The sequence below is a fragment of the Rhinolophus ferrumequinum genome, chromosome 6, assembly GCF_004115265.2.
Source record: "Rhinolophus ferrumequinum isolate MPI-CBG mRhiFer1 chromosome 6, mRhiFer1_v1.p, whole genome shotgun sequence".
In the NCBI taxonomy this organism is placed as follows: domain Eukaryota; kingdom Metazoa; phylum Chordata; class Mammalia; order Chiroptera; family Rhinolophidae; genus Rhinolophus; species Rhinolophus ferrumequinum.
In genome coordinates this window covers 97,464,216-97,489,546 of record NC_046289.1, presented here as the reverse complement: position 1 = coordinate 97,489,546, position 25,331 = coordinate 97,464,216, and the positions used below count along the sequence as shown (strand labels likewise).

Sequence of the window (25,331 nt, the reverse complement as noted above, 5' to 3'; positions counted from 1 at the left end):
AGTTGACATACGAGATCCTACAATTAAGTTTGCGAACTTGTTGCAACAATGTTGCTAACCTTTTTTGATATCAGAGGGATTATTCATTATGAATTTGTACCAACTAGACAAACACCTAACCAAGTTAACTATTTGGAAGTGCTAGAAAGGCTGCGTGAAAAAGTTAGACGACCTGAACTTTTCGCCAACAATTCATGGCTCTTGCATCACGACAATGCACCAGCTCACAGGGCACTGTCTGTGAGGGAGTTTTTAGCCAGTAAACAAATAACTGTATTTGTCCCTACTCACCTGATCTGGCCCCCAATGACTTCTTTCTTTATCCTAACATAAAGGAAATCTTGAAAGGAAGACATTTTGATGACATTCAGGACATCAAGGGTAATATGATGATAGCTCTGATGGCCATTCCAGAAAAAGAGTTCCAAAATTGCTTTGAAAGATGGACTAGACGCTGGCTTGCGTGAAGAGCTTCCCAAGGGGAGTACTTTGAAGGTGACCATAGTGATATTCAGCAATGAGGTATGTAGCACCTTTTCTAGATTGAGTTCATGAATTTAATTGTCTGACCTCGTACAATATTATATTAAGTTCATGTGTACAGCATACTGATTAGACATTTATAGAACTTATGAAATGATCACCCCTGATAAGTCTAGTACCTATCTGACACCATACATAGTTATTACTATATTATTGACTATATTCCCTATGACAATAGCTATATTTTTTATTTCTGTGATATCTAATTGGGTCTTTTTCATTTAACCTTTTCTTGTTTTATTTCTGTTTTTTGTTTCATAGTTCTGGGGGGTTTTTTTTGTGGGTTTTTTTTTGCAATCTATGATTCCATCATATATCTCTTTGTGCATCCTAAGAATACTTATTCTTTATCATACTATAACCCAAGTAATCTGAAATAAATTTATTTTCTGATTGTTGACTTTGAGGTTTTTTCTGAACTTTTTTTTTTACATGTTTTGTATGCACAGATTTTTTGTTGTTGTTGCCTTTTTTGTTTCTTTCTCTCCATCTATGCTTATGCCATCCGGTAGTTTTGGGGTTTCCTTATTTTGGCCAAAGGCCCCAGTCCAGGGTCAAGTCTCATCATATGGTATTTCAGATTTCCTATTGAGTTATGCTATCAGGGACAGCATATGCTGTCACAGACCCAGTTCATGAGTCAATGAATTGCTTGGTTAAACAAGGTATTTGTCTCCTTTGGGTCTGTAGTTCCAAAGAAGCTACAGCCCCAGTCCGTGCTTGGCAGTAGGTTTTGTTACATTTCTTTTTGTAAGGCCCTAGTTTGAACTAGAGGTGTGAAGCTGGCTCTAGCCTATATCTTGAGAAGCACTGTTAATCCTTTCCACTCCACAGGAGCTGTCTTCTGTTCACCTCTGCTTGCCTTTCAACTCAGAGCCCATTAAGTTTATGGCTTACCTTGAATCATGGCCTTTTTGTTGTTTTTGTTATTTTTCTGGTCAGTGAAAATGCTTGTCTTGTTTTGACCTGGATTAATATAATACTCACTCCCTCTCCTCCAACTCATCTATCATGCACTGTATTTAGAGCAAAGGAGATGTATCAAAAGGTCATTTACTAAACTATCTTATTGGAAATCCACTTCAGCTTTTTAAGGAATTCTCTACAAGCAAAGAAAGAGAGAAAAAGAAAATGGAGGGAGCATTCAGTTTCTAAAGGAGCAATGAAAGGTTGTCTCTGCTTGTAAGATCATTCTCTGCTAGCAAAGTAGAAAACTTAGGTATAATTACTGACTGTTCTCCCCTAACAGCCAGGGTCTTTATCATTACTTCCTTATTATCTAGCATCTTCCACTCTTAGACCTGCTTCCTACTCACCGCACTTCAAACTTCCGTTTCCTGAAGAGTCATCAGGACTCAGCTCCCCATCAAATTAGTCATGTAATTAAAACATTCAAACTGAATTATAAACAAAGCTTATGAACCCAGTGAGTCCTTCATTAGTTAATATGTGGGCTATACTTCGTGTGTGAATGGTGACAGGAGGACAGGGAGTTAGACTTGACTTGACTACATGTCTATTCTTACAAGCAGAGAAAGGCCCAGGAACAGCCTCTGAAATGAAGCAGCTTGGAGTAAGGAGGCACCATTCATTCTGCCCTGGCTGGGATCTCCTGCTACGATGAGGAGCCAACATGGGGAGGAGGGTTTTCTCCAGCAGAGCCAAACGAGGTGCATGCACGTATGTGTGTCTCTGTGTGTGGGTGCACACATGCTTGTGCTTCAAAACTCCTCCCCTCAGGGATAAAAGCAGAAGTATTAATCTATTGGGCTTCCAGTTACCATCTGGAAATGTTTGGGAATTACTAATCAGGGACCGGGATTATAAGAACTACGTGATTGCTCCATTTCTGTTTTGTTTGTTTTCTCCAAAGGTTACCAGTGACTATTTAAACCCCAAAGACCCAAGGGCTTAACTTTAAGAACAGCAAGGGCTGAAGCTGGGCAATGTAGTCCATTCCATTGCCAGGCGTGAGGAAGAGAAGAATGGACCTCAACAGTAGTAGTGGCAATTATGAAAGGAGTAAAAGAGACAATCAATGTCAGGGACCTTCTGCATGGAGTCTGGTCTGGGTTTGAAAGGCGTCTTTAGCCATCAAAAGATCGATGTGATTGCCGTAACCCTGCCCCTGCCCCCACTTACTCCGTCAAACAGGGTGTATAAAACATGGACAAATCTTTCAACTTGGTCCACATATGTACCAAGGCTGAAGAAAGCCCTTTAGCCTCATTTGGCTCTAAAACATAATTGATGCCTAAGGAATCAAAGGAGTCACAGGCTTGTCAAGAATATGACGGAGGCTATGGCCCTGTTCACAGAAAAGTGCAAACACAAGTTTTGTGTAGCATTTCAGAGAGTTTGTGGATGTCTGGTAAAGGTATAGCCCAGCCAAGGTAGAAGCAATGGGTCACAAAATAGACTGTACGGGTTTCAAAGTACCAGTCCTCATAGGAAATGGGACCCCATGGATTTCCCAGGACCTCTCAGCACCTTTGGTATTATCTCCATTGGTGTTCATTCCATTTATGGTAATGATATCCAATTAAGATTAAGTACTATTGTCCAAGTACCTTCCATGCATGTGTAACAAAGGAAATTTCAGAATTAGGTGGCATTTTTCTCCATGACCATGAGATCCCTGTTGCCCAAAAAGATCTCGGATCAACACACGGCCTCTATTGCTAGTTTCTTTCATTCATGACCCTAAATACTGTTGTTTTCTTATAGATTTTTTTCTTCACTGAGTTTTCATTACTTTTTTTTATGACTATCATACATATTTTGGATCCAACACACACAAAGGACATTTCATCAGCTTTAATGCTGTCTCCTTCAGTAATATGGACATGATATTAGGAGGGTGTTTTTTTTAGAATCTGCACAATCATTTCCAACTCAGTTAGCTTCTCCCCAGTTGTTAAGGCAAGCAATAGTTGAGTTTCCTATCACCATCACATTTCTGCATCTGGTAGGTCTGCATCTGGTAGGTCTGCATTTGGTAGGTCTGTATCTGGTAGGTCTGCATCTGGTAGGTCTGCATCTGGTAGGTCTGCATTTGGTAGATTCTCCTCTCTGTCACTTGCATATTCCATGTCAGGCCTTGACCCTTCATCTTCAGCAGGTGAAACTGTAGTCACTGGACCAATCCCTAGCCTTGACCGCTCTGTGGGAATCACAGTGACGTTTTGATCAAGGGGAGGAGATCTGAAAGTTATGTAGTTGACAAAGGAGATGATCCCTAAGGGAAGAGAAGAATTTCAGGTTTGTTTCAACGGACACATGGTCTTTGGCTTTTAAAATTCTTACTCATCCTTTAAATACTCAGGTGAAAAGGCCTCTTTTCAGTGATGCCAACCCTTCTCTCCCCAGCAGGGTTCCTTACCCTCCCGTGTTCCCACTCCATTATAGTATTTCTCACATGGTTAGGACAAAGCTTGAACTTCCTGGATTCAAGTCAGAGCTCCACTACTTTCTGTATGGTCTTAGGCGAATCACTCAAGCTGTCTATGGCTCACTTAGTGGTGGAACAGATTACTAATTCCCGGTTCTCAGTGTCATACCATACTTCCTCTTGGTGTATAAATGTTCTATATAGGAACAGTCAGTGTTTCTATTTCTCCTAGATTCTACCTCCCTTTCAAGAAGTGATTTCCCCTCGGATCCTTCTAGCATAAGGCGGGGGACTGACTCACCAGAAAACATGTATAAGAAGTCACTCCACCAATTAATATGATAGGCCCATAGGAGAGCTGACTCCATGGCATTCCTGGTATGCCCGTGAACCTGTGCCAGAAATAGGATGAGGCAGAGGAGCAAGCAGATGGCTAGGACCAGAAGAAAAGATGTCACAACCCATCAGTGTCTTCAGTCTGCTTTGACTACCACCCCCAACTCTTTTTCTTCTTCTTCCAGATGCCATATGTATGGCAGGATCAGAATGTGGGGATTGACCAAAAGGGGAGAGAGAAAGGGGCTTTTACCTCTCCCCTGGTATAAGTTACCTAAAGTATGTTTTATATAATAAGACAGGGCCAGTAACTGGCAGCCTGATGTGGTACTAAAGAAAAGGGACCAAAAAAATATTGGGATGAAAGCGCCACAGAGAAGCTTTGTTCCCTTGACAATTTTACCCTGGCATCACCCTGCCTGTCTATGTTTGTACCTGAGATGAAGCTGAGCATGGAGACCTTCAGATCCAAGTTGGTGGTCACGCTTCCTCTTCTGGGGAGGCAAGCGCTGAAGAGCCAGCCAAGGCTGATGAGTATGGTGAGGACAGAGATGAGGTAGAAGGCCCTGGAATACTGGAGATAATCTGCCAAGGAGAAGGAGAAAGGAAAGGCTTGGTTAGTCCAGCAGGCAACCTCTCTCAAGACAACAGATAGAGTCTCCGAGAAGGCAGTGAAGACTAAGGAAGATGAAGCTGAACTTGTTATGTTGCATCCACAGCACAACTAAGGATTGTCTTTCTCAGCTCTTCACTGATACTTGGGATTTCTTTACTGTGAAGGCAAAGCCTTTACTGTAAAACCAAAGATAATATACACCTAGTTCTGGGTAGGTTAACATGTTAACGTAGATGTAAAGTAGCTTGTAAGAGGTATGACTCTAACATCACAACAAAGATTCAAATTTTTTCTTGTTCCTAATCCTAATTTTAATAAGTAATATATGTTCAATATATAAGCATTGGAAAGACTACAAAAGCATCAAAAATCAAGAAGAAAATCAGCCACAATCCCACTACCCAGAGGCAACCACTGTTAACATTTTATTTCTTTCTAGAATTTTCCTATTTTCTGTGCAGTAGATATGATACTCAGTATCATGTGATTTTTTTCTAAGATTATATAGTAAGATATTTCCCAGATCACACACTGTAAACATCATTTTGAATGGCTAGAAAACAGTATGTTAACACATTTTGCTGAATAATTAAACCATTGCTGGACTTGGAGTTTCTTTCTGTTCTTTTCTCTTTCAAACGTATCTGGCAGGTGTAGGCCTTTGTCAGCCTGTGACTACAAAATGAAGTCACATTTATTTTAACTCCTATATTATAATGATTTCAAGCCCTTGATTTACTGGATTTCAGGGATTTAACACCCCAAAAGTATCTCCCTTTCTCTTCCTGAAATTCCCTCTATGTCCTATCTCACAATTGTTCAAGGAGAGGCCTGCTAAAATTCGTTTGCTCCAAAGCCCTTGCCCAAGTGCCATATACTCCTTCTTCCCTCATCTCTTGGCTCCCGATCTCTGTTCTCTTTGGCTCTGGATGTTGGTAAGAGAGAAGAGGGGCCATGCTAAACCTTACTTTTTGCTGCCACACCCCTACCATGGAACAAATCCTTCCTGAGCTCACAGCAATGTTTTAAGAAATAGAGAGGTTAACTTGTCATTGCAAGTTGATATGGCTTTTCTGAGCTACCACAGACTCAGCAATTTCTTCAGCATCCTTGGAAGGGTGACTCCTTGTCTAGCTTCTTTCCTGTCTCAATGTAGCAGGGGCCAGCTCATCTCCACCACTGAAAGTTCTCTAAGCATTTGTACGCCTAAGAATCCCAATCCAGCTTCCAAGTAATACAGAGAGACAAAATTATGTACCAATGTTATCCCAGTGGAAGATCTGCCTCTAAAGTTTTATTTTGTTCTCTAGAACTTACCATCAATAACGGTGATGTCCATGAAACCACACCCCGACTCACAGAGGTGAGTTGTTCTGCAAGTTAGCCACATTGAAACATAATAACCTAAGAGCAGCACATTTTATGAAAACTGAGTCATTCAGAATTGGTAGTCATTCAGAATATGTAGCTAGTGAGAACCCCCAGCCCAGACTGAGCTGTGTGAAGCTCAGTGTCATAGGCATCTCAGCCCACAATCCCCCTCAGGCCCTAGCAGCCATTGTCTAGGCTCTGGACTCTGGCTGATTGGACCAAGGAAGGGGACCTGATTCATGCGGGACCAATCTGATTCTTATGGTTGGAAATTTGGATTTGGAACTGATTCATGTCAATTTCCTCTTTTGCTTGCTTGAATCAAGAAGATATAAAACTAGGGGCCGGCCTGGTGGCTCAGGCGGTTGGAGCTCCATGCTCCTAACTCTGAAGGCTGCCGGTTCGATTCCCACATGGGCCAGTGGGCTCTCTACCACAAGGTTGCTGGTTCAACTCCTCGAGTCCCACAAGGGATGGTGGGCAGTGCCCCCTGCAACTAGAAATGGCATCTGGACTTGGAGCTGAGCTGCGTCCTCCACAACCAAGACTGAAAGGACAACAACTTGAAGCTGAATGGCACCCTCCACAACTAAGATTGAAAGGACAACAACTTGACTTGGAAAAAAGGCCTGGAAGTACACACTGTTCCCCAATAAAGTCCTGTTCCCCTTCCCCAATAAAATCTTTTTTTAAAAAAAAAAAGAAGATATAAAACTAGACTGGGATATCACTTTTGGGGCACTTATACACTAATAAGCAGGGAAAAGTGAGCTGTAGAGATAAGACAAAGCTGAAACAAAGATGAGTGACAAAGCAAACCTAGAGACCCTGAGTGAGGTGGGCTTGTTTCCAGTCTCCTCTGGAATCCTCAAAGGTCCAGCAAACTTCCTGCCTTTGGGAGTCTGTGAGATTCTCCTGAATCTTTATAAATACATTTACTCTTTAGCTGACGCTAGTTCAAATTGGTTCTGATATTTAAAACACAAAACTGCATTGTCTGAGATAGCCAGTCCAACTCCTGTGTCAGGCATGTCACAGTACAATCTTTCTTCTACCCTGAGGGGAGACTGTGCCCTCATGTTCTTCATACCTTTTCTGTCTTAGTGCCTCATCTCCTGACAACTACATAAACAGGATCACTCACTACTCCAAATAAACAGCTAAACATTCACGCATAGAACTCTCTAACTTTTCAAAGGAATCAAGTCTACTAGTCATAACCATACACAACAAATTGCCCAACTAAACACTTTGCGTCAAAATCTAAAACAGCTGCATTTGGTTACCTTCATAGTTTTTAAAAATTCATTTAACAAAACAAAGGTCCCAAAGCTGCTATATCTCCTGTAAGACAAAAAGAAAAACCTATTTCACCTGTATCCAAATATTTCTGAAGCTTCCCTTAATGATATGCTGCGATGAGGACTTAGGGGGCAGGAATAGCAAGGCAAGCCTTTCCCAGTTTACTGAAGGTGACAAAGCTGACACACTGGCGAGACAGGGGCCGTCCCTCCCAACGGGAAGACAAAGAAGTCCGAATCACTTGAAAAACGTGGCAAGACCCTTGCTGGCATTCTCAGGACCATTGCATTCAGTGATTCTGCACTCCACAGCCGTCAGGTAAGAGGTCACTTTACCAGGCCTGGGAGGGACACTACCCAACCAGAAGACAGTAGTGCTTCTCAGCCAGTTGAGACCTCGTGGAGAACTCACACCGTTTGGCCGATTGTCACTGATGGGCAGGGTCCCCTACTGCTATGAAAGGAAAACTTTGCCTGGGAGGGTTTGGGAAGTGAGGGGGGCGCTGTAAGCCACCCACTCGTGTGAACAAATAGGCTCAGTTCACAGTAGATGCCCTCCTCCTTTCTAGCTGTCGACGGCCCTGGAAGGAAGCAGGGGGGAAGCCGAGATGACAGGAGAAGAAAGAAGCCATGAGAGGAGAGAAGCCAGCACGTGGTGCTCTCTGTTCCAAAGAAACGCGGTGGTGGGACTCCCTCTACACACCCTGCGTCCTCCAGCAGAAATCGCAGTCCGGGTAGTAGGCAGTGCTCCGCACGGATCTCGGCCTTTTTCACTGTGAAGGAGCTGGACTGGATGCGTGGGCGTGGGGTGTGGAGATGGGTTTTGAGGCTGAAGGCAGTACTGCTGGAGGCAAGCTGGGGAATCAGCCACTTACTCAGCCAAGTCTCAACCCCGACGCTGCTGCCACGGTGCCTTCACTCCAGGCACGCAAGGCCAAGGCAGAAGGTCCCCACACTCAGGGGAAGCGCACGGGACGTGGTTTGAGAATGGAAAAGATCCCGGATGGAGATGTAGCACCCTGGAGGGGAGGCAGTGAAATCCGCTCAGTAGTTGGGTTCCCTGGTGACCCAGTTGGAGGGCCAGAATAAAGCACTTCCCACAACTTGGTGATGTTTAATGCATGGTGGTTCCCGGGGCCCTGGCTCTGGAGTGCCCAGTGTCTGGAATAAAAGACCAAGCCTTTCTCTCCCACCCTCTACAAAACAGATCAAGTTACTGCCCGTGAGAACACATTCCTTCACACTACATTGCAATCCCACTTATGCTATGAGGGAATTAACAGAAAGGTCCGCTCCACACTTGAGACCTAGTGAAAGACGGGAAAGATGGTCTCCTCTACTCCCCGCCCCTTCCTTGTTCTGTCATCACCGGCTACAGCAGAGAGGCTTCCGTCATCTAGAACAAGGTGAAGTCAGAGGCAAGGCACAGTGGTCTGGAGTGGGTCCAGGGCCCAAGAACCTCAGCACACACGTTCCTGAGCCCACCTGAGACAGCCCCTGTGAAACGGTCAGAAACGACTGAGGATGGCATACGAGCAAGGCCCAAATTCTTGCAATCCAGTAGATAAAAGTTTAAAGTTCTTGAATTTGGGCAATAACAACCTATGATTGTCTCAGGCTGATAAAGCCTGTACTTACCGATTCCATTTTGGGAATTCCTTATGAGATCTGTATTACAGACTGATTACTGCACCTAGAATTAGCACGAGTTAGTGTTGGAAATCGGGTGGGTAATTAACTTACATTTGTGTACGTAGGGGACTCACGTAACTGACTCTCTCTAAACCATTAACAGTTGGCCTCATAGGTGAATACAAGGCTCCAAAAAAATAAACTATTTGCTATTTTAAGTGACAAAATTTCAAGGTTCTGACTCAAAGATTTAAATAATCTCAAGTCCTGAGTTTAAGCCCAGGAATAGAGTTTACATAAATATAATTACAGCTTAACTTGATGCCAATGTCTTTTATCTCATTTCTCTAGAAATGGAATTAGTGAGTGTAAATCTCTGGATCCACTTAAGCGTATTGCTCGGCTTATACCCATGTACATTGTCCTCAGTGCGTATGGAGGTGTGCAGCATTGTATATTACCATTTAAAAATCTGTTAATGTCATGGTTGAAAAATTCTTTCTCATTGTCATTTAATTTGCCTTTCTTTAATGACTGATTGAGGTTAAAATTGTTTTTCCTATGTTCACTAGACATTTGTCATTTCTCTTTTGTGAATTGTCTGTTTACAAAGAATTTATGTGGGTATTTATCTTTTTCTAATAATTTGAATACATTTTTATGTATCAAGGTCATTAATCTTTTATGTTTCATATTTGTTGCAAGTATTTTTCCTAGTTTTTCTTAGTTGAAGATGCAATTGATTTGTCTGCCTGCCTTTGATTTCAGTTTCTACCCACGATCTTGCAGTACCTTCCTGCCCCTTAGCTCCAAATGCCGCGGCCCATGGTCAAATAACAGATGCTCCACCTCAGCGTTGGGCCCAGGCGTCCCCATGCCCCCAGCATCTGGGGTGCCTCAGTCTCTGACAAGGAGAAATAAATGCTTTACTCATGTATGTTTTCTTTCACAATATCTTTGTGTAAATGTTATCTCTTGCGGATGAGAAGCAAAGTGTTTGGTTTAGTTATGTCTTTCCTCTAAGTCTTGGTTCTGATTGAAAAACTCATGCATATGGTATCTTCTAGCCTAGAAGCTTATTTTTAAGTTTTTTGTGTTGCATTTTCAGTTTACTTAAATTCACATAACATTGACATTAATAACTCACTCTAAATAGCTGGCATTTGTTAAACTACAGATCTGACATGCATTTAAGCTCTCTCCTACTGTTAGCAGACCAACAAGTTGACCTTGAAAGTTAAATCTGATGGAGGCTGAGATGCTTTGCTTTATCTCCCAGCTATGATCACTCATTTCTTTTCTGTTTCTGCATTAGAATACCAATCACAGTAACAGCTTGTAAATGACAAGAGTTCTTCCCAGAGAGTAAACAGGGTATCAACTCATAATTGGGAAAGGAAACAACCTGGAGTACGAGGGAGAAAGGACACCAAAGAAAAGGATGGCTATATTTACAATCTGGCCGAGATCCATCCTGGACTTGGAGACATGAAGGCCAAAGATCTTGGAGGAAGAAAGATGAAGGCCAGTGTGGCAGAAAGCTCTGGAACTGTGGGGCCTGCAGCATTTTAGTAGCACTCACAGGGTGGCTTGGGTGTGTGGCTCCAGCATAGCTCATGGCTGCATGAGATCCAGAGTCCTGCGTAGAGTTCAAGGCCATTCTTGATCACCAGGAACTGCACCCAATTCAGTGGGGACACGCAGATCAGCATTAGGAGGCTAAAACCACACAGGCTGCCACAGAACATTCGGATGTAGATGTGTGTCTGATCCACATGCTGCTGCCGCCTCTGGGGTGGCATCGAGGCACTCGGATGTTTGTTGGTGGGGAGGGTAGGCTACAAGGATGAGGGAAACATTGCCTACCCAAAAACATACCCCTACCCCCAGGGTCGCCTACTCTTCTCTACCTGGAGAGTCCCCATGTGGCTTTGATTTGTGGATATCTATCCCGACCCCTTCTACAAAACACAAAAGGGTGATCTTTTCTCTATCCTTACGAAACGCTGTCTGGGCCTGCCTTTCAGTCACGTCCTCTTCCTCCCATCTGACCTGCAATTAGGTACCTCCTCACCCTTTGGTATTTCCGGTTCCCCTTAAATTTGGGGACCTCAGGACTGTAGAAGGTCAAAACTAATTGGTCCCTCCTCTCCATCTCAGCAGCCAGTTCACCTTCTAACTGCCACGGAATTTGTCTCAGCACCTCCTCACACATGCAGGCAGAATCCAAAGGGACCCAGAGCCCAAGGCGCCGAGCCCATTTCTGTTTCATATTCCAGGTTTGGTCAGATCAGGAAGAGATCATTACATTTTAAGCAGGTGCCTGTATGTGTGAGGCTCCCCAGCCTTCTTCCTCCGACTCCACCCAACTCCTTTATTAAATAAATCCACAAGTGTTTCGTCAGCTGTTGTTGTGTGTCAGACTTTGTGTTAGGTCCTGAGACATAAAGATGAATAAGACACAGTTCCTTAATAGCAAATAAAAAAAGTGATGAGGTGGTGAGCACACAATGTGATATACAGATGATGTATTATAGAAATGTATGCTTGAAACCTATGTAATTTTACCAACCACTGTCACCCCAATAAATTTAATTTTAAAAAGTAAAAAAAAAAATTTTATATGATCGTGATTTACTGATATCTGCACACACACACACACACACACACACATCATTAGCCCAGAATTCATGCTCTTACCCTAGCTCTAAGTGGAAGGCCCCAGATGTATCTCAACAGGCTCATGAACCCGTCTGTCAGCCATAGTCCTTCATGCAACATCCACCCTTTTCTGGTTCCCTCTTGTGGGGACAGAGCCAGAAGTGCAGTTTCCAGACTCGGCCTCATGTGGAAAGCTGTTGGCTCGGGTAGTAAATGGGCATCAACTGTGATTGGATGGCCATCAGCTGTGGCTAGTTGGCCGTCAGCTGTAACCAGTGAGCCATTGGCCACTAATATAACTGCCGTGTCTACGCTAGCAGAAAATGGGGGCCAGCAAGAAGGTGGTGGCTGAGCTAGCAAGTGCGAATTGCAGTTAGCACGGCGGGTTGCAGATAGTAAGTGGGGTTGGTTGGCAGAGAAGCGGATGGCAGGTTGTGGATCGTGAGGCTCCTGCTTCCGGTGTCTCCAAACGAGCCACCAGTGAGACTGTAGTGGTATGACTCCCCTATCTATGGCTCCGTGGGTGTTCCTTTTTGTCCTCACCATGTCCTGTGTTCTTATGTGGGGAGCGGGAGCTGAGACCCCGCATGACACCCTGCATGACACCTCTCTTTAATTCCCTCTGCTCGTGAAGCCATTGAAGGGTGCTACCCCCCTGCCACTGCCACTGCCCACTGTGAAAATGCCAGTATCCTAGCCCAGGGGCTACTAGCCAATGCGCTGAAAGCTACCGTTGAATACACTGCAGCAGTGTTGGGCTTTGCGCGTACGTGAGAACGGCCTTCCCCTGCTTCCACAGCCAGCACTTGTGCACAGAGTATCTTAAAGCCTCCTTTTCAAACAACTCAGAGTTGGTCCTAACTCCTGTCCCTACAAAATCAGTCTAAGATGCTGAACAGATGCCATCCTGTTCCATCGCATGAATGTTTATTCAGATAAATACTCAGGTGGATCCCCAGCTCATTTTCTGCAAACAGTTAAACTTTGATTCCTAAGGGTGGGCTGACTCAGAATGCCCCTACCCCACCCACCCCAACTTGACACCTACTCTTTATTTCAGTGGTGGGAACTCCTGGAAGTTCAAAGTCTATAGAGTCCTCCTTCTGCAAAATGGTATTTAACCCTCTGTCTCTTCATATTTAGCCCAGTGCCTGGCAAAAACAGTATTTACTGTTGAATGAATGAGTGAGAGAGACATTTTTATGGAAAGGACAAAGGTAAATGGTTAACATTGTCAGAGGAAAATTAGGGAAGGTTTACTGGAAGAGATGATGTCTTGGCCGGATTTTAAAGGAATCTGCCAGGTAATCAAGGTAGAAGGAAATAAGACCTACCCTGAAAATAAGACCGGGTCTTATACTGTATTTCCCCGAAAATAAGACTGGGTCTTATATTAATTTTTGCTCCAAAAGACGCATTAGGATGTATTTTCAAGGGATGTCATATTTTTTAATGTACACAATCTACATTTATTCAAATATAGTCATGTCATCTTCTTCCGGAACATCGTCATAACGTACTAAATGCGTCCATCTGGCTGAGGATCTTAACTGGGGCTTATTTTCAGGGTAGGTCTTATTTTCGGGGAAACACGGTATGTGTCGAGGCCGGAAGCCATGAACAGCATGAGGTTCTCAGGGCACGAGAAGCAGTGTGGTTCTGCGAGGCACAAAATCAAAGGGAAGGGTTGAGGGTTGCCGATGTAGCTAAGGGTTAGGTCACAAAGAGTCTTTTATATCACACTACGCGATTATATTGTCAAGTTCAATTGCTGGAATACTCTAGCCCTACTGGCATGATTGCAGCAAACTGGCTTGTACAGCATAATGATTAGATACACATGTTGGCTACAGAGCTAGATATAGACTTTCAGTCAAGAGGCCAGCGTTTCAATCTTGGTTCTAATACTTACTTAGTTCCAACACTTATTAGCTAGGTTCCTTTGGGAAATTTCCTTAATCTCACTGACCCTCAGTTTCTTCATCTCTAAAACTGGGATAATAATCATTCCTGCCTCATAGAAGTTTTGTGAAGATTAAATAAGATAATACACATAAAGCTCTTAACACAGTGCCTTAAGTACTCAACAAATTCTATTATTGATGGATATTGATATTATTTATTTTTTTTAAAGATTTTATTGGGGAAGGGGAACAGGACTTTATTGGGGAACAGTGTGTACTTCCAGGCCTGTTTTCCAAGTCAAGTTGTTGTCCTTTCAATCTTAGTTGTGGAGGGTGCCGTTCAGCTTCAAGTTGTTGTCCTTTCAGTCTTAGTTGTGTCGGGCGCAGCTCAGCTCCAGGTCCAGTTGCTGTTGCTAGTTGCAGGGGGCGGAGCCCACCATCCCTTGCGGGAGTCGAGGAATCGAACTGGCAACCTTGTGGTTGAGAGCCCACTGGCCCATGTGGGAATCGAACCGGCAGCCTTCAGAGTTAGGAGCATGGAGCTCTAACCACCCGAGCCACCGGGCCGGCCCCAATATTGATATTATTGATAAATGTGTTATCTATAGCAACCAATGAATAAGTGCTCAGTAAATATTGTCTTATTATTTTTTAAACTGTCTTGCCAAGTTTGCTTGAGCATGGCCTTGGTACAGGCCACCTTGAGATCGATAAAGCACTAATGTGAATGGAAAGAATGTGTTACCCCTTCTCCCTTCAGTGGTGGCACTGATCAAGTACATTACCAAGGAGGTAATTTTGCTGTAAGGTGGGCTAACAAGTCATTTTGTGGACAGTGTCTGATTTGGTAAATGATGTAACCCTCTAGCTATTAAAGGAACAGGTCAGGCACCATTCAACTCTCAGACCTACCAAAAGGTAGGAGAGATGTCAGTCCTGCTGGGAACTTGCTAAGTCCTGTCCTGTAATACATATGACAAAACAAGCATTTATTCATACCTGGTGGTTGTGTATATTGCCATTCACCCACTTTAATAAGCAATCTGGGGTTCCCGGCAACCTGTGTAGTGACCCGGTACTTCCAGCGCTGAGCCGACACTGCCTGCAGCTGCTGCAGAAACGAGACTGTGACGGCTATTTATGCTCCCTGCAGAATCCCAGGGCTCTGCTTCTGCACTGAGGCCCTTCATGTGGAACTGGCTCAGGCTGGTTAAGGATTCGATCTCTGAGAAAACAACTGAACTGATGCAATTGCAGTTTGGGAAAAAAATGGTGGACAATATATACCGTAACAATACACCACGTCAGCCTGTGGCCATTGAACCATGGAATGTCTGTGCACCCCCAGAGCCTGGCCCTGTTTCTGGGCCCCAGATTGACATCCCCAGGGAGGATGAAAAGCCAAGCCCCTTATGCAGGGTACTGAGAAGAAAAAGTGAAAGGTAAACTTCTGTCAAAAGACATAATCTGACTAAAAGATGGCTCATGAAAAACACTGATGTAGGAGAAAAAAATTTGGATGACAAAGTATATCATAATATCCAGGAACTGGAAAGTTATGCTGAAAACACACAGAACTCTGTCCTTTATTTAACACTAGTAATATTGGGTATGAAGGATCTTCATGTAGGTGATGACACAAGTCACATTGGGAAAGCATGAGGCATGGCCCCATTCCCGAGAGCCATGCCCTATCACACTTGCAAACGGTGTTCCTTCCCTGGGATATTTGTATGTTTGACAAATACAACACCAGGTGTTTCACAAGAGGATTTTCTATGCAAGAACCAAGAATAAAATGTGAGCGACCCAATATATGTCATTGCAAGTTAGCTAGGCACACTTGCTCTTAAAGAAAATTCAACAAGTGGATTTTGATATATTCCATCCATCTTTACAGCAGAAGAAGACATTACTTCCATTATCTTTGTATATTCAGTCATGGAGAAAAAGATACTAAAATAATTTCATGGCACTGGGAAAAAAAACAATTTGGTTAGAAGAAAACAGAGTAACATCTTTATGATCTTGAAGTAGGACAAGATTTTTGTAATAACAGAATTTCTGTTCACCAGAAGATACCACTGAAAGAGTAAAAAGGCAATCCACAGAATGGGTAAGATATTTGTAATCTGTATCTAACAAAGGACTTGTAGCAAGAATATATAAAGAACTCATGAGTCAATGGGATAGACAACCTAACAGAAGAATGAGTAAAGAGAGGAGTGTCCACACGTCCACCAAAAGGCACGTACTACAATGCTCACAGCAGCAGTTTTCATAATAGCCCCAAATTGGAAACTACCCAGTTGCCCATCAACAAGAATGGAAAATTGTGGTACATTCATACAATGAAATACTAGACAGCAGTATGAATAATCTGCAAGCACACTAGCAATATGGATGATTCTCATAAACATAATGCTGAGCCAAAGAAGCCAGACGAAAAAGAGTACATATGCATGATTCCATTCATGCGGAATACAAAACAGGCAAAACCAATTTGTGTTGGCAGAAGACAGAAGACACCCTTGGGAGGAGATTACTAGGGATTGGGAGAGGACACACAAGGATTTCTTGGGTGCTGAAAGTGTTCTGTTTCTTGATCTAGGCACTGATTACCAGAGTTCTACATGTATATTATAACTTAATAAAAAGTTAAAAGATTAACCTGGATATATAAATCAAGAATCTTAAAATGTATCCTTTGTCTTGGTAATTTCACCTCTAGTTATCTATAAAATCAATATTATTATTACATCGTATTTATATAACCTCTTATCTATTAGGAATTGTGCTAAATGTTTTACATATATTAATTTGCTTTTGTGAATCAAATTTTTCCATTTCATTTTCTAATTTGTTATTGCTAACACAAATAAGCTATTTTTTTCTATGTATTTCTCTTTCATCTCGTTACTTGACTCCCTGTATTGCTTTTTGTTTCGTATGTATATTCATTTTTGTGTGGAAGAAGTTTCTTACTATTTCTATTTTATCAGGATTTTAAGTTTAGAATGGCTGTATCAAATTCCTTTCTAACCTCTACAATATGGGGTTACTCCTTTAATCTATTTAATGCAAACATTGCCCTAATACATTTGCTAATGTTTATTTAATTTTGCATTCCTGTAATAAAATGTATTTGGACAGAATACATTATTCTTCTGATACATTGTTAGGAGTACTTGTTTTTATAATTGACCCAAGAATTATTTAGAATTTTAAAAATTTATTCACATATTTAGATTTCCCCCCCAGTTTTGATAGATTATAGTCAAAGAACATGTCCTCTAAGAATTCTACTTTTTGCTTCTGATCACAAGAAAAAATAATTTTGTAACTATGTATGGTGATGGATGTTAGCAGAATTATTGTGGTGATCATTTTGTAATATGTGCAAGTATTGAATCATTATATTTTGCACCTAAATTAATATTATATACTATTCTATGTCAATTACCGCGTTTCCCTGAAAATAAGACCTAGCTGGACAATCAGCTCTGATGCATCTTTTGGAGCAAAAATTAATATAAGACCTGGTATTATATTATATTATATTATAGTATAGTATATTATATTATGTTATATTATATTATAAAGACCCAGTCTTATATAATGTTATATAATATAAGACCTAGTCTTATAGTAAAATAGTAAAATAAGACTGGGTCTTATATTAATTTTTGCTCCAAAAGACGCATTAGAGCTGATTGTCTGGCTAGGTCTTATTTTGGGGGAAACGGTATAACTCAATAAAAAGAAATTTATATTTTGGGATTTGGGAATATTTGTCTTTTTCCAGTTTTTCTCAATGTCCCATGGGCATTTAAAAACAATATATTCAAAGTTTTAAATATATTTGTGTAGGATATAAGATTATAAATCTATAATATTCAAATTATTAATTACATTATGCAAAATGTTCCTGTTCTTATTTATTTTTTTGCACTTGTTAAATTAGTCTCAGAGAAATGTTAATATTACTCACTATGATTATAATTTTTTCTTTTCCCTTACCTTTCTTCCAATTTTTGCTTTATATACATATATTTGTTTCTTTGTTGTTAGGTGGATAATGGTTCAGGATGTCTATCCTCTTTGTGAATTGTACCTTTTATCATTAAAAATATTCATCTTTGTTCCTCGTAAATTTTTTGCCTTGGGTTCTGCCATATGTTAATAAATGCTTCACTTGCTCTCTTTTTGTTTGCATCCTCCTGATATATCTTTGATATACCATTCTTTTACTGTCATCATTTTGCATCATTTTAAATGTTTTTTATGGACAACACTTAGACTGTTCTTTTGTCAATCTGACAGTCTTTGTCTTTTAATGGGGGAATTTAACCTATTTACATGTAGTGTGATAGTTCAGATAGACTGCGCTTATTCTTATACTCCTATTCTCTGTATTTTCTGTTAATTATATATCCTTGTTGCTTCCTCTCCTCTCCCTCTTATTTTGTCAGAATAATCCAGTTTTCTTTGGTCCTTTTCTTTTCTACGATGATGTGGAGGTCATGTATTCTGTTTCTGTCTTGCTGGAGCTTGTGCATCAATTTTATTAGCTATATCTTTTTAAAAATTAATTTCAAGGCATCAATAGTAGCAACGAAAAAATAATAGTAACGTTGAAGGAGAGTAATGAAATGGACATTTTCACACATTATTGGTGGGATTGTACATTTTTAACCTATGTTTCCAAGTGTTTAGATGGGTGAGGAAAATAGCCCTGATTACATGGCTTAAGCCAGGGAGGACCTGTGGCCATGGTCAATCTCATCCAAGCTACAAAACTAAAGGCTGAAATTTCCAAGTGAAAAACAAGGTATCAATGGTGAGGAAGGGTGAAAATAGATGCTACTGTGTGGCAACCAATATCCTCTATAATGGTCATTGTAGTATTGTTTATCACTGAGAAAATTTGGAAGAAACCTAAATGCACATTAATAGGGAATTGGGTGAATAAAAGATGGAACATCCACAATATTCCAGCTATCTATGTAATCTTGGGGCAAGTTAGTTAACCCCTCAATTCTGATTTCCTATTATCTAATAAATAGAAATAATAAGAGCACCTATATCGCTTATAAACTTATTGGGAGGCTTAAATAAATTAACATATGTAGAGCCCTCGTAATAGTATCTGGCACATGATAAGTGCACAATAAATGTTAGCTATCACTATTATTATTATTATTATTCAGCTTTTAAAAACAGAATATTATCGGGGAGGAGAGGAGCTAGGAGGAAGGTGGTCAAAAGGCACAAACTTCCAGTTACAAGACAAATAAGTACTAGGGATGTAATGTACAACATGATGACTATAGCTGACACTGCTGTATGATGTACATGAAAGTTGTTAAGAGTAGACCTTCAGAGTTCTAGTAACAAGGATACACAGAGGGTACCAAAAAAATGTATACACATTTTAAGAAAAGAAAACTATTAAAATTGTAATATTCAATATATACTGACAACAAAAGATGAATACAAATCCTATTTGACTTCTGAAATTATAAGAGGTGCTCAAAGTGGTTACCATCAGCATCCAGACATTTCTGATGATGGTGAACTACTGCTTGAGCAAAATTGACCCAAGTGTCCACTTGTATACATTTTTTGGCACCCCGGTATATATGTGTGTGTGTGTGTGTGTGTGTGTGTGTGTGTGTGTGTGTGTGTATTTGTATCTATATGAGATGACTGATGTTAATTAACTTATTGTGGTAATCATTGCATGATATATGTAAGTCAATCATTATGCTTATTTGACTTACATATACAATGCAATGATTGCCTAAACTTGCACAGTGCTGTATGTGAATTATATCTTTATAAAACTGGAAAAAATAGAATATTAACTTTTTTACACAATATGTTAACTGAAAAATTTGCAGAATACTGATTATTTCATCCTCTAAATTTTTGTTGTTAAAGATTATAGATGTGTGCATACTGACAACGGTCATACACAGAAATGACCATACATACTATGTCATACATACATCGTATTTATGCATAGAAAAATATGTGCTAAAGTGACAGTAGTCTATCTTTCTGCTTTTATGTGGTTCCTTGGCACTGTAAAAGGCTCAAAAGTGTGAAGGAAGCCCAGGGAAGGATGTAAACATCAGAAAGGACGATGGTGACGTTTCCTTGTAAACTCAGCAGATCAGGGGCTTGGGTCATGAAGGTAGAAAATATTCTGGAAAACAAAGTTGCAATTCCTGTATAGCCAAGTGAACTGGCATCATAACTTCTACATGCAAAATGGTGTTCTTTGACTTTTTCAAATCCAATATGTATTGATTTCATAATAAAGAAATGGCAGTCATTGACTCCCCACATATTCCCTTCTAAGTGAATCCATTCCCTCACTAGCAGCTGTTCCATCTCTTCTTAGCTGGGTTAATCATTCTCTCTCTGGAGACTTTGAAACTGGAATATGAAAGGACTAAATTAGGAAGAGCAAGAGAACAAAGCAGATGCAGGGGTGGGGATGAGAGACTAAGGAGTGACCTTGATTCCTAACACATATCCCAGCCCATTTGACCCTGGCTGTAATTAGCTTCTTGTGTCTAGATGCTTGTGAAGATGATAAACTCCCCACTCTTGAAGCTAATTGGGATTCTCTTCATAGTAACTAAGATGTCTCTGACAAGAGTATCGGGTGTTTAACCTTTTGCACCTAGAACATGAAGGATCTTTTTCATTTCTAAAGCATTTTTATCTTACATATAATCACTCAAAGTGAGAGGAAGGATCACTGTTTCTTTGTCCTTTATCTCCAGGGTTAGAGTTCTAATTACCTCATAATTATCTGTGTGTTCACTTGTTGGCTCTGAACAATTCTTTTTCCTTCTACTGGCCTCCTGCCACTATTTGGCTGATGTAGACTCAAGGAAGGTTAACAGATTTTAATATTTTCCTAAGCAAAATTTCTTTAGGAAGATTAGTCAGCTACTGCCAAGGGAGAAAAGCATAGGCCAAACACAGTGACTTTTAGATTATTTGCATCATTGCTTCATAGTTCTAAAGTTAATTGAGAGTTGGCCATGCACATTCAAATCCAGCGATCATTCCTTTCTAGAAGTCAGCAGGCTAAGAAAAAGATGTAGGCCCACTGGGCTCCATGATCAAACCCATGATCAATCTCAAAGAGACTAGATGACTGCAGGTATTTCCAGAAGCACAATCCAGTGAAACAGGGAAACTCCTGGTCAGGAAGGTCACACATCTGTAGTCTATTTCCAGCCTTACCTCTCTCTGGCTATAGTCACACTTGGTTGAATAACTTCAATGTCAAAATTTATCGGTGTGTCTACTGCATGCAAGGCACTGTTCTATGTGTAGCAAGGAATGAATTTAGTCATTTGACAATCATTTATCGAATACCCACTATGTACCTGGCACTATGCTCAATATTGGAAGTATCACAAAGAATAATATCCTATTCTTGCTTTTGAGGAACGCACTTCACTTCTCTTGTTCTCAGTTCTCTTATTTTAAATAAGAGAAGTGAACTACATAATTGCTAAGATCACATCTAGGTCTATACTCATATGATTCTCAAAAATTTCCCCTAGATTTTTGTACCCCTTTGGGGGAGGGGTGTTTTGTTGTGGTTTTAGTTCAAGCAGAAGTTTATAATAGAGGATCAAACAAAGTTTTCAAACATACATTACAAACAGCATATATTGGTTTGAGTTCAGTAGTATAATGTTTCTCCCTACATCTTTGTTAGAGGTTAATCCTTTCGCTATGGAATTTTATGGATGCTTGATCTTTATTCAGGATTGTATGAGGCCAGGAACAGAATCTTCAAACAATTGAATTCTGACCAACTGCCTAATGTGGCTATAACCCTGCCAGATTTTTGTGGGAGAGAGATGCTAAGGACAGTCCAGGCCAAAAAGCACTATAAAAGAGGTGATCAAACAATGTGTTTAAATAAAACATGAATGTTTAAATAAAAAAATGTATTACAGTAAAAGACACATTGCCATTAATCCCCCTCAAAATACTCCTCCTTGCTTCAAACACACTTATCCCATCATTCTTGCCACTTTCTGAAGCAGTTCTGGAATTCTTCTTTTGTGAATGTCTTTAGTTGAGCTGTCGTGGCTGCCTCGATGTTCTGAATCGATTCAAAGTGTTTATCTTTCATGGTCATTTTGACTTTGGGGAAGAGCCAAAAGTTACACAGTGCCTGATCCAGTGAATAAGGTGGATGAGGACACACCATAATGTTTTTATTTGACAGAAATTGCCGTACCAGAGGCAACATGTGACACGGAGCCTTTTCGTTGTAATCACAAAAATACAGTGAATGCTGCTGCCAAGGGCCATCCAGTGAAAAAGGAGGGATCTTCAATACAGGAAGCAGCGCGTCGAAACTTAGTAACAGTGTGTGACAAGTTTCAACTTGTTCAGTGCAGTCAGTGGGGTGTGAGCTACGATTGAGAGAAGATATGTTTTAAAAGTGTGCTGTAAATCATCCTCCATCATGACAACACTCCGTATCATACATCACTTCTAGTATATGGCAATTTCTGTCACATAAAAACATTACACTGTGTTCTCATCCACCTTATTCACTGGATCCCATGTGACTTCTGGCTCTTCCCCAGTCAAAATGATTCCAGGCATTGAGGCAGCCACGACAGTGCAACTAAAGACACACATGAAAGATAATTACCAGAACTGCTTCAGAAAGTGGCAAGAATAATGGGATAAGTGTGTTCAAAGCAAAGGGGAGTATTTTGAAGGGGATTAATGACAGTGTGTCTTTTACTGTAATAATTTTTTTAATTTAAACATTCACCATATTGTTTGATCACATCTCATAGCTGAGACCTTGACCCAGACCTCAAATGAATACTCTGTAGGGTGAGCTAGGTATCACCACACTGGGTGCCACAGGGACTCCTGCCTGGACTACATTTTGGTCCAGCCTCGCTTCTTCTGGACACCTCCTGCCTCCTCTCCCAAGTGGGAGGAAGCTCTGGGACATTTTCTTTGATACCACATGGGAAACAAGATGTAAGAGGGGTAGTCAACTCCAACATGAAGAAAAGGAGTCCAAGAGAAAGATCTAAAAGGTGCTGCCAATAGAAATAAGACATTTTAACTGGAGTTCTTAGCACCACGATGTCCAGCTGTAACATCAGTGAAATTGGACATTTTGGAAACCTGTTTCACAGTAATATGCCGCTAATGTTTCCTGAAGCCAAATGTTAACAGATGGCCAAAAACAAAAAAGCTGAAGGAATCTGTGCTCTGGTGTCCCTGGAGGCTGTAGCTTCATTATTAGTCATGGAAGGAAAGTAAGTATGGAGGACCCAGGCAGGAGGAGACTGGGAGGAAGGCAAGGAATGAGTGGTAAATCTTTCTGGGCCAACTGGGGAAATCTAGGGGCAATATTGCAGGGTCTGAATGATTTTCTGTAAAGGACTTACTTATATACTCAGATTAAGGTTTCATTGACGTTCCACCTCCCTTAAGGGGTTTCAAATTATTTCTGCAGTTTGGCCAGCGTGAGCATTTATAACCATTAAGGCTAAAGGCATGGAGGCCAAAGAGCTCAGACCAGAGCCCAGATAATCCTCGTCCAGAGCAGCCATCGGGATGTCTGCAGCAGGATGTAGTTTAAGGCCCTATGAAAAGGGCCTTAAACATACATAACTGTCCTAACTATCTATATAATTTTTCTCTTTTGTGGTCTAAAAATCCCAACATCAGAGGCCCTGGACTGATGGTCTAACCCTGGATAGGATTTCTCATGTTTTTCTACAAGTTTATCTGACTTAGATGTAAGCTTAAAGTAGGCAAGGGCCTTAATTAAACAGCTCTTATGGTAAAAAAGAGATATTAACATGATTTTCATCAGTATTTCTCTTCATGCACTATTGGTTCTAGACAAATAGAATTGCCCACTTCCCTGGTATAACTTCAGATTCTTCAGAGATCTGTGCCGAGTTTCGTTTGCCATTTCATTCTATTTATCCAAAAAGATTCACTGTCCGTGTGCCAGAAGACTAGGACCTGTGGATCCTAAAGTGAACAAGTTAGATGGAGGTTTCCTTCTGATTTGTAATCCTTCTCCATGGACCACTCTTTTCCTCCACACATTGAAATTCTGACTGTATTTAAAATTGTAATACAAACGCTTCCTCATTCATGCATTAGTTCAACAAATACTTGTTGGACTCTTACTGTGTGCAGAGTCCTGGCTCAGACAATAAGGATACAACTGTGAAACAAGATACTATTCATTCAGCATGTTGTCTGTGGGGGGGCGTAGACAGGTAAAGAGGCCACATGAGGGTGCCATGAAGAAGCACCCAAAAGGAGGTGACGTCTAAAGGCTTCTCAAAGTTGCTCACATCACAACAATTTAGGGGATTGCTGTTGGCTGGAGGTGGCTGGCCAGGATGTCTAGCTGCCCAGCCTCTGCCTGGTCACCCTAAGGATTAAGGGATCATTGTCTCAGCACACCTGGACTCCATTCTCAGCATACTTGTTGGTCTGCTTTGGGCTAAGACCTGAAGGATAAATATATGCTAACTAGGAGAAGAGATATTCAGAGCCCTTCACTCAGTCTTCACTTAGCAAGTCTTCATTGAGCGTCGACCATGCGCCAGATAGTGTGCCAGGGGTTAGGACTACTACAGTGAAGACAGAATCTGTCCTGAGGAGCTTTTACTCTAGTGGAGAAGACAGACAAATGGACAGGCAATTATGCTACTATGAGATAAGTGCTCTGATGGAGATAAACTCAAAGGAATATGTGATTTTATCCAAGTTTGAGAAATCAGGGATTTACAGGGTGGTAAAATAAAAGTTTAGGCTGTCAGGTATGTGGTGGGAATGGAAGTGGAGGTGGGAAAGGCATTCCAGGGAGAAGGGACTATGGTGAGATAATCATGGCACATCTCTTTGTGCTCTCCCATAAACCTTATGCTCATTATGCCATTTTCTTTCACACCTCTGTATTTCACCTGTGCTCCTCTTCCCTGACTGGTTAACAAAGCTCAAAAGTCACCTCCTTTGTGAAAGACTTCCCCAAGCAAAATTCGTCATTCCCTCTTCTCTGCATCTACAGTGATGACACATTATCTGACGGTGAATTCTTTTTCTGGTATGTACACCAATTTATTGGAAGCTATGGGAATTAGATCATGTTTTATTCATTTCATAAGCTCTTTAATAAAAGGAAAAATAGAGAAAACAATCAAATATTATATTCATTATTTTTGTTATTCATCATCCCTCAAATTTGATGGTAATGTTATGTAATACTAATTTAAAGAATTCTTATTGTTAAGTGTTTAATTTTAAAATGTCCTACTGTCTATGCTAGTCTCTGAATATTTATTTGGATTATGATGATTTTTTAAAAACTTTTAATGGTCATTCATTACTTTTCTGATTCTGTGATATACTGGTCAGAGAGGGTAATTGGAATAGTATGTTTGGAATAGTCTCTCATCGAAAATCTCTAAGAATTTTCATTAATAATTTCTCCAATCTCTTTATTCAAGCCCAGCTCCTTCATTAAGTAAATGACT

The 25,331-nt window shown here is 40.8% G+C and overlaps 1 protein-coding gene and 1 pseudogene across 1 annotated transcript; one reads left to right on the top strand and one right to left on the bottom strand.

Annotated features, from left to right (window-relative positions):
• Window positions 1-3,494: 3,494 nt before the first annotated feature.
• On the bottom strand, window positions 3,495-11,365 carry TMEM202 (transmembrane protein 202). Its single transcript, XM_033107657.1, has 5 exons — window positions 11,265-11,365; window positions 10,773-11,028; window positions 4,706-4,855; window positions 4,236-4,367; window positions 3,495-3,781 (listed from the first exon to the last, which is right to left on the bottom strand). The coding sequence occupies exons 1-5, from the start codon at window positions 11,343-11,345 to the stop codon at window positions 3,495-3,497; spliced, it is 906 nt and encodes a 301-aa protein (XP_032963548.1). The 5' UTR covers window positions 11,346-11,365.
• A 3,489-nt stretch (window positions 11,366-14,854) lies between these two features.
• Window positions 14,855-15,715, top strand: LOC117023979 (NADH dehydrogenase (ubiquinone) complex I, assembly factor 6-like; annotated as a pseudogene).
• Window positions 15,716-25,331: the final 9,616 nt, after the last annotated feature.

What these genes read in the sequence shown, in the direction of transcription:
- TMEM202 (XM_033107657.1), bottom strand. Translation starts at nt 11,345, where the DNA reads ATGGAGAGGAGGGACCAATTAGTTTTGACCTTCTACAGTCCTGAGGTC. An exon ending in GGAACCGGAAATACCAAAGG is followed by an intron (nt 11,029 to 11,264) that starts GTGAGGAGGTAC and finishes TCATCCTTGTAG; the next exon opens with CCTACCCTCCCCACCAACAA. An exon ending in CATGCTCAGCTTCATCTCAG is followed by an intron (nt 4,368 to 4,705) that starts GTACAAACATAG and finishes TTCTGGTCCTAG; the next exon opens with CCATCTGCTTGCTCCTCTGC.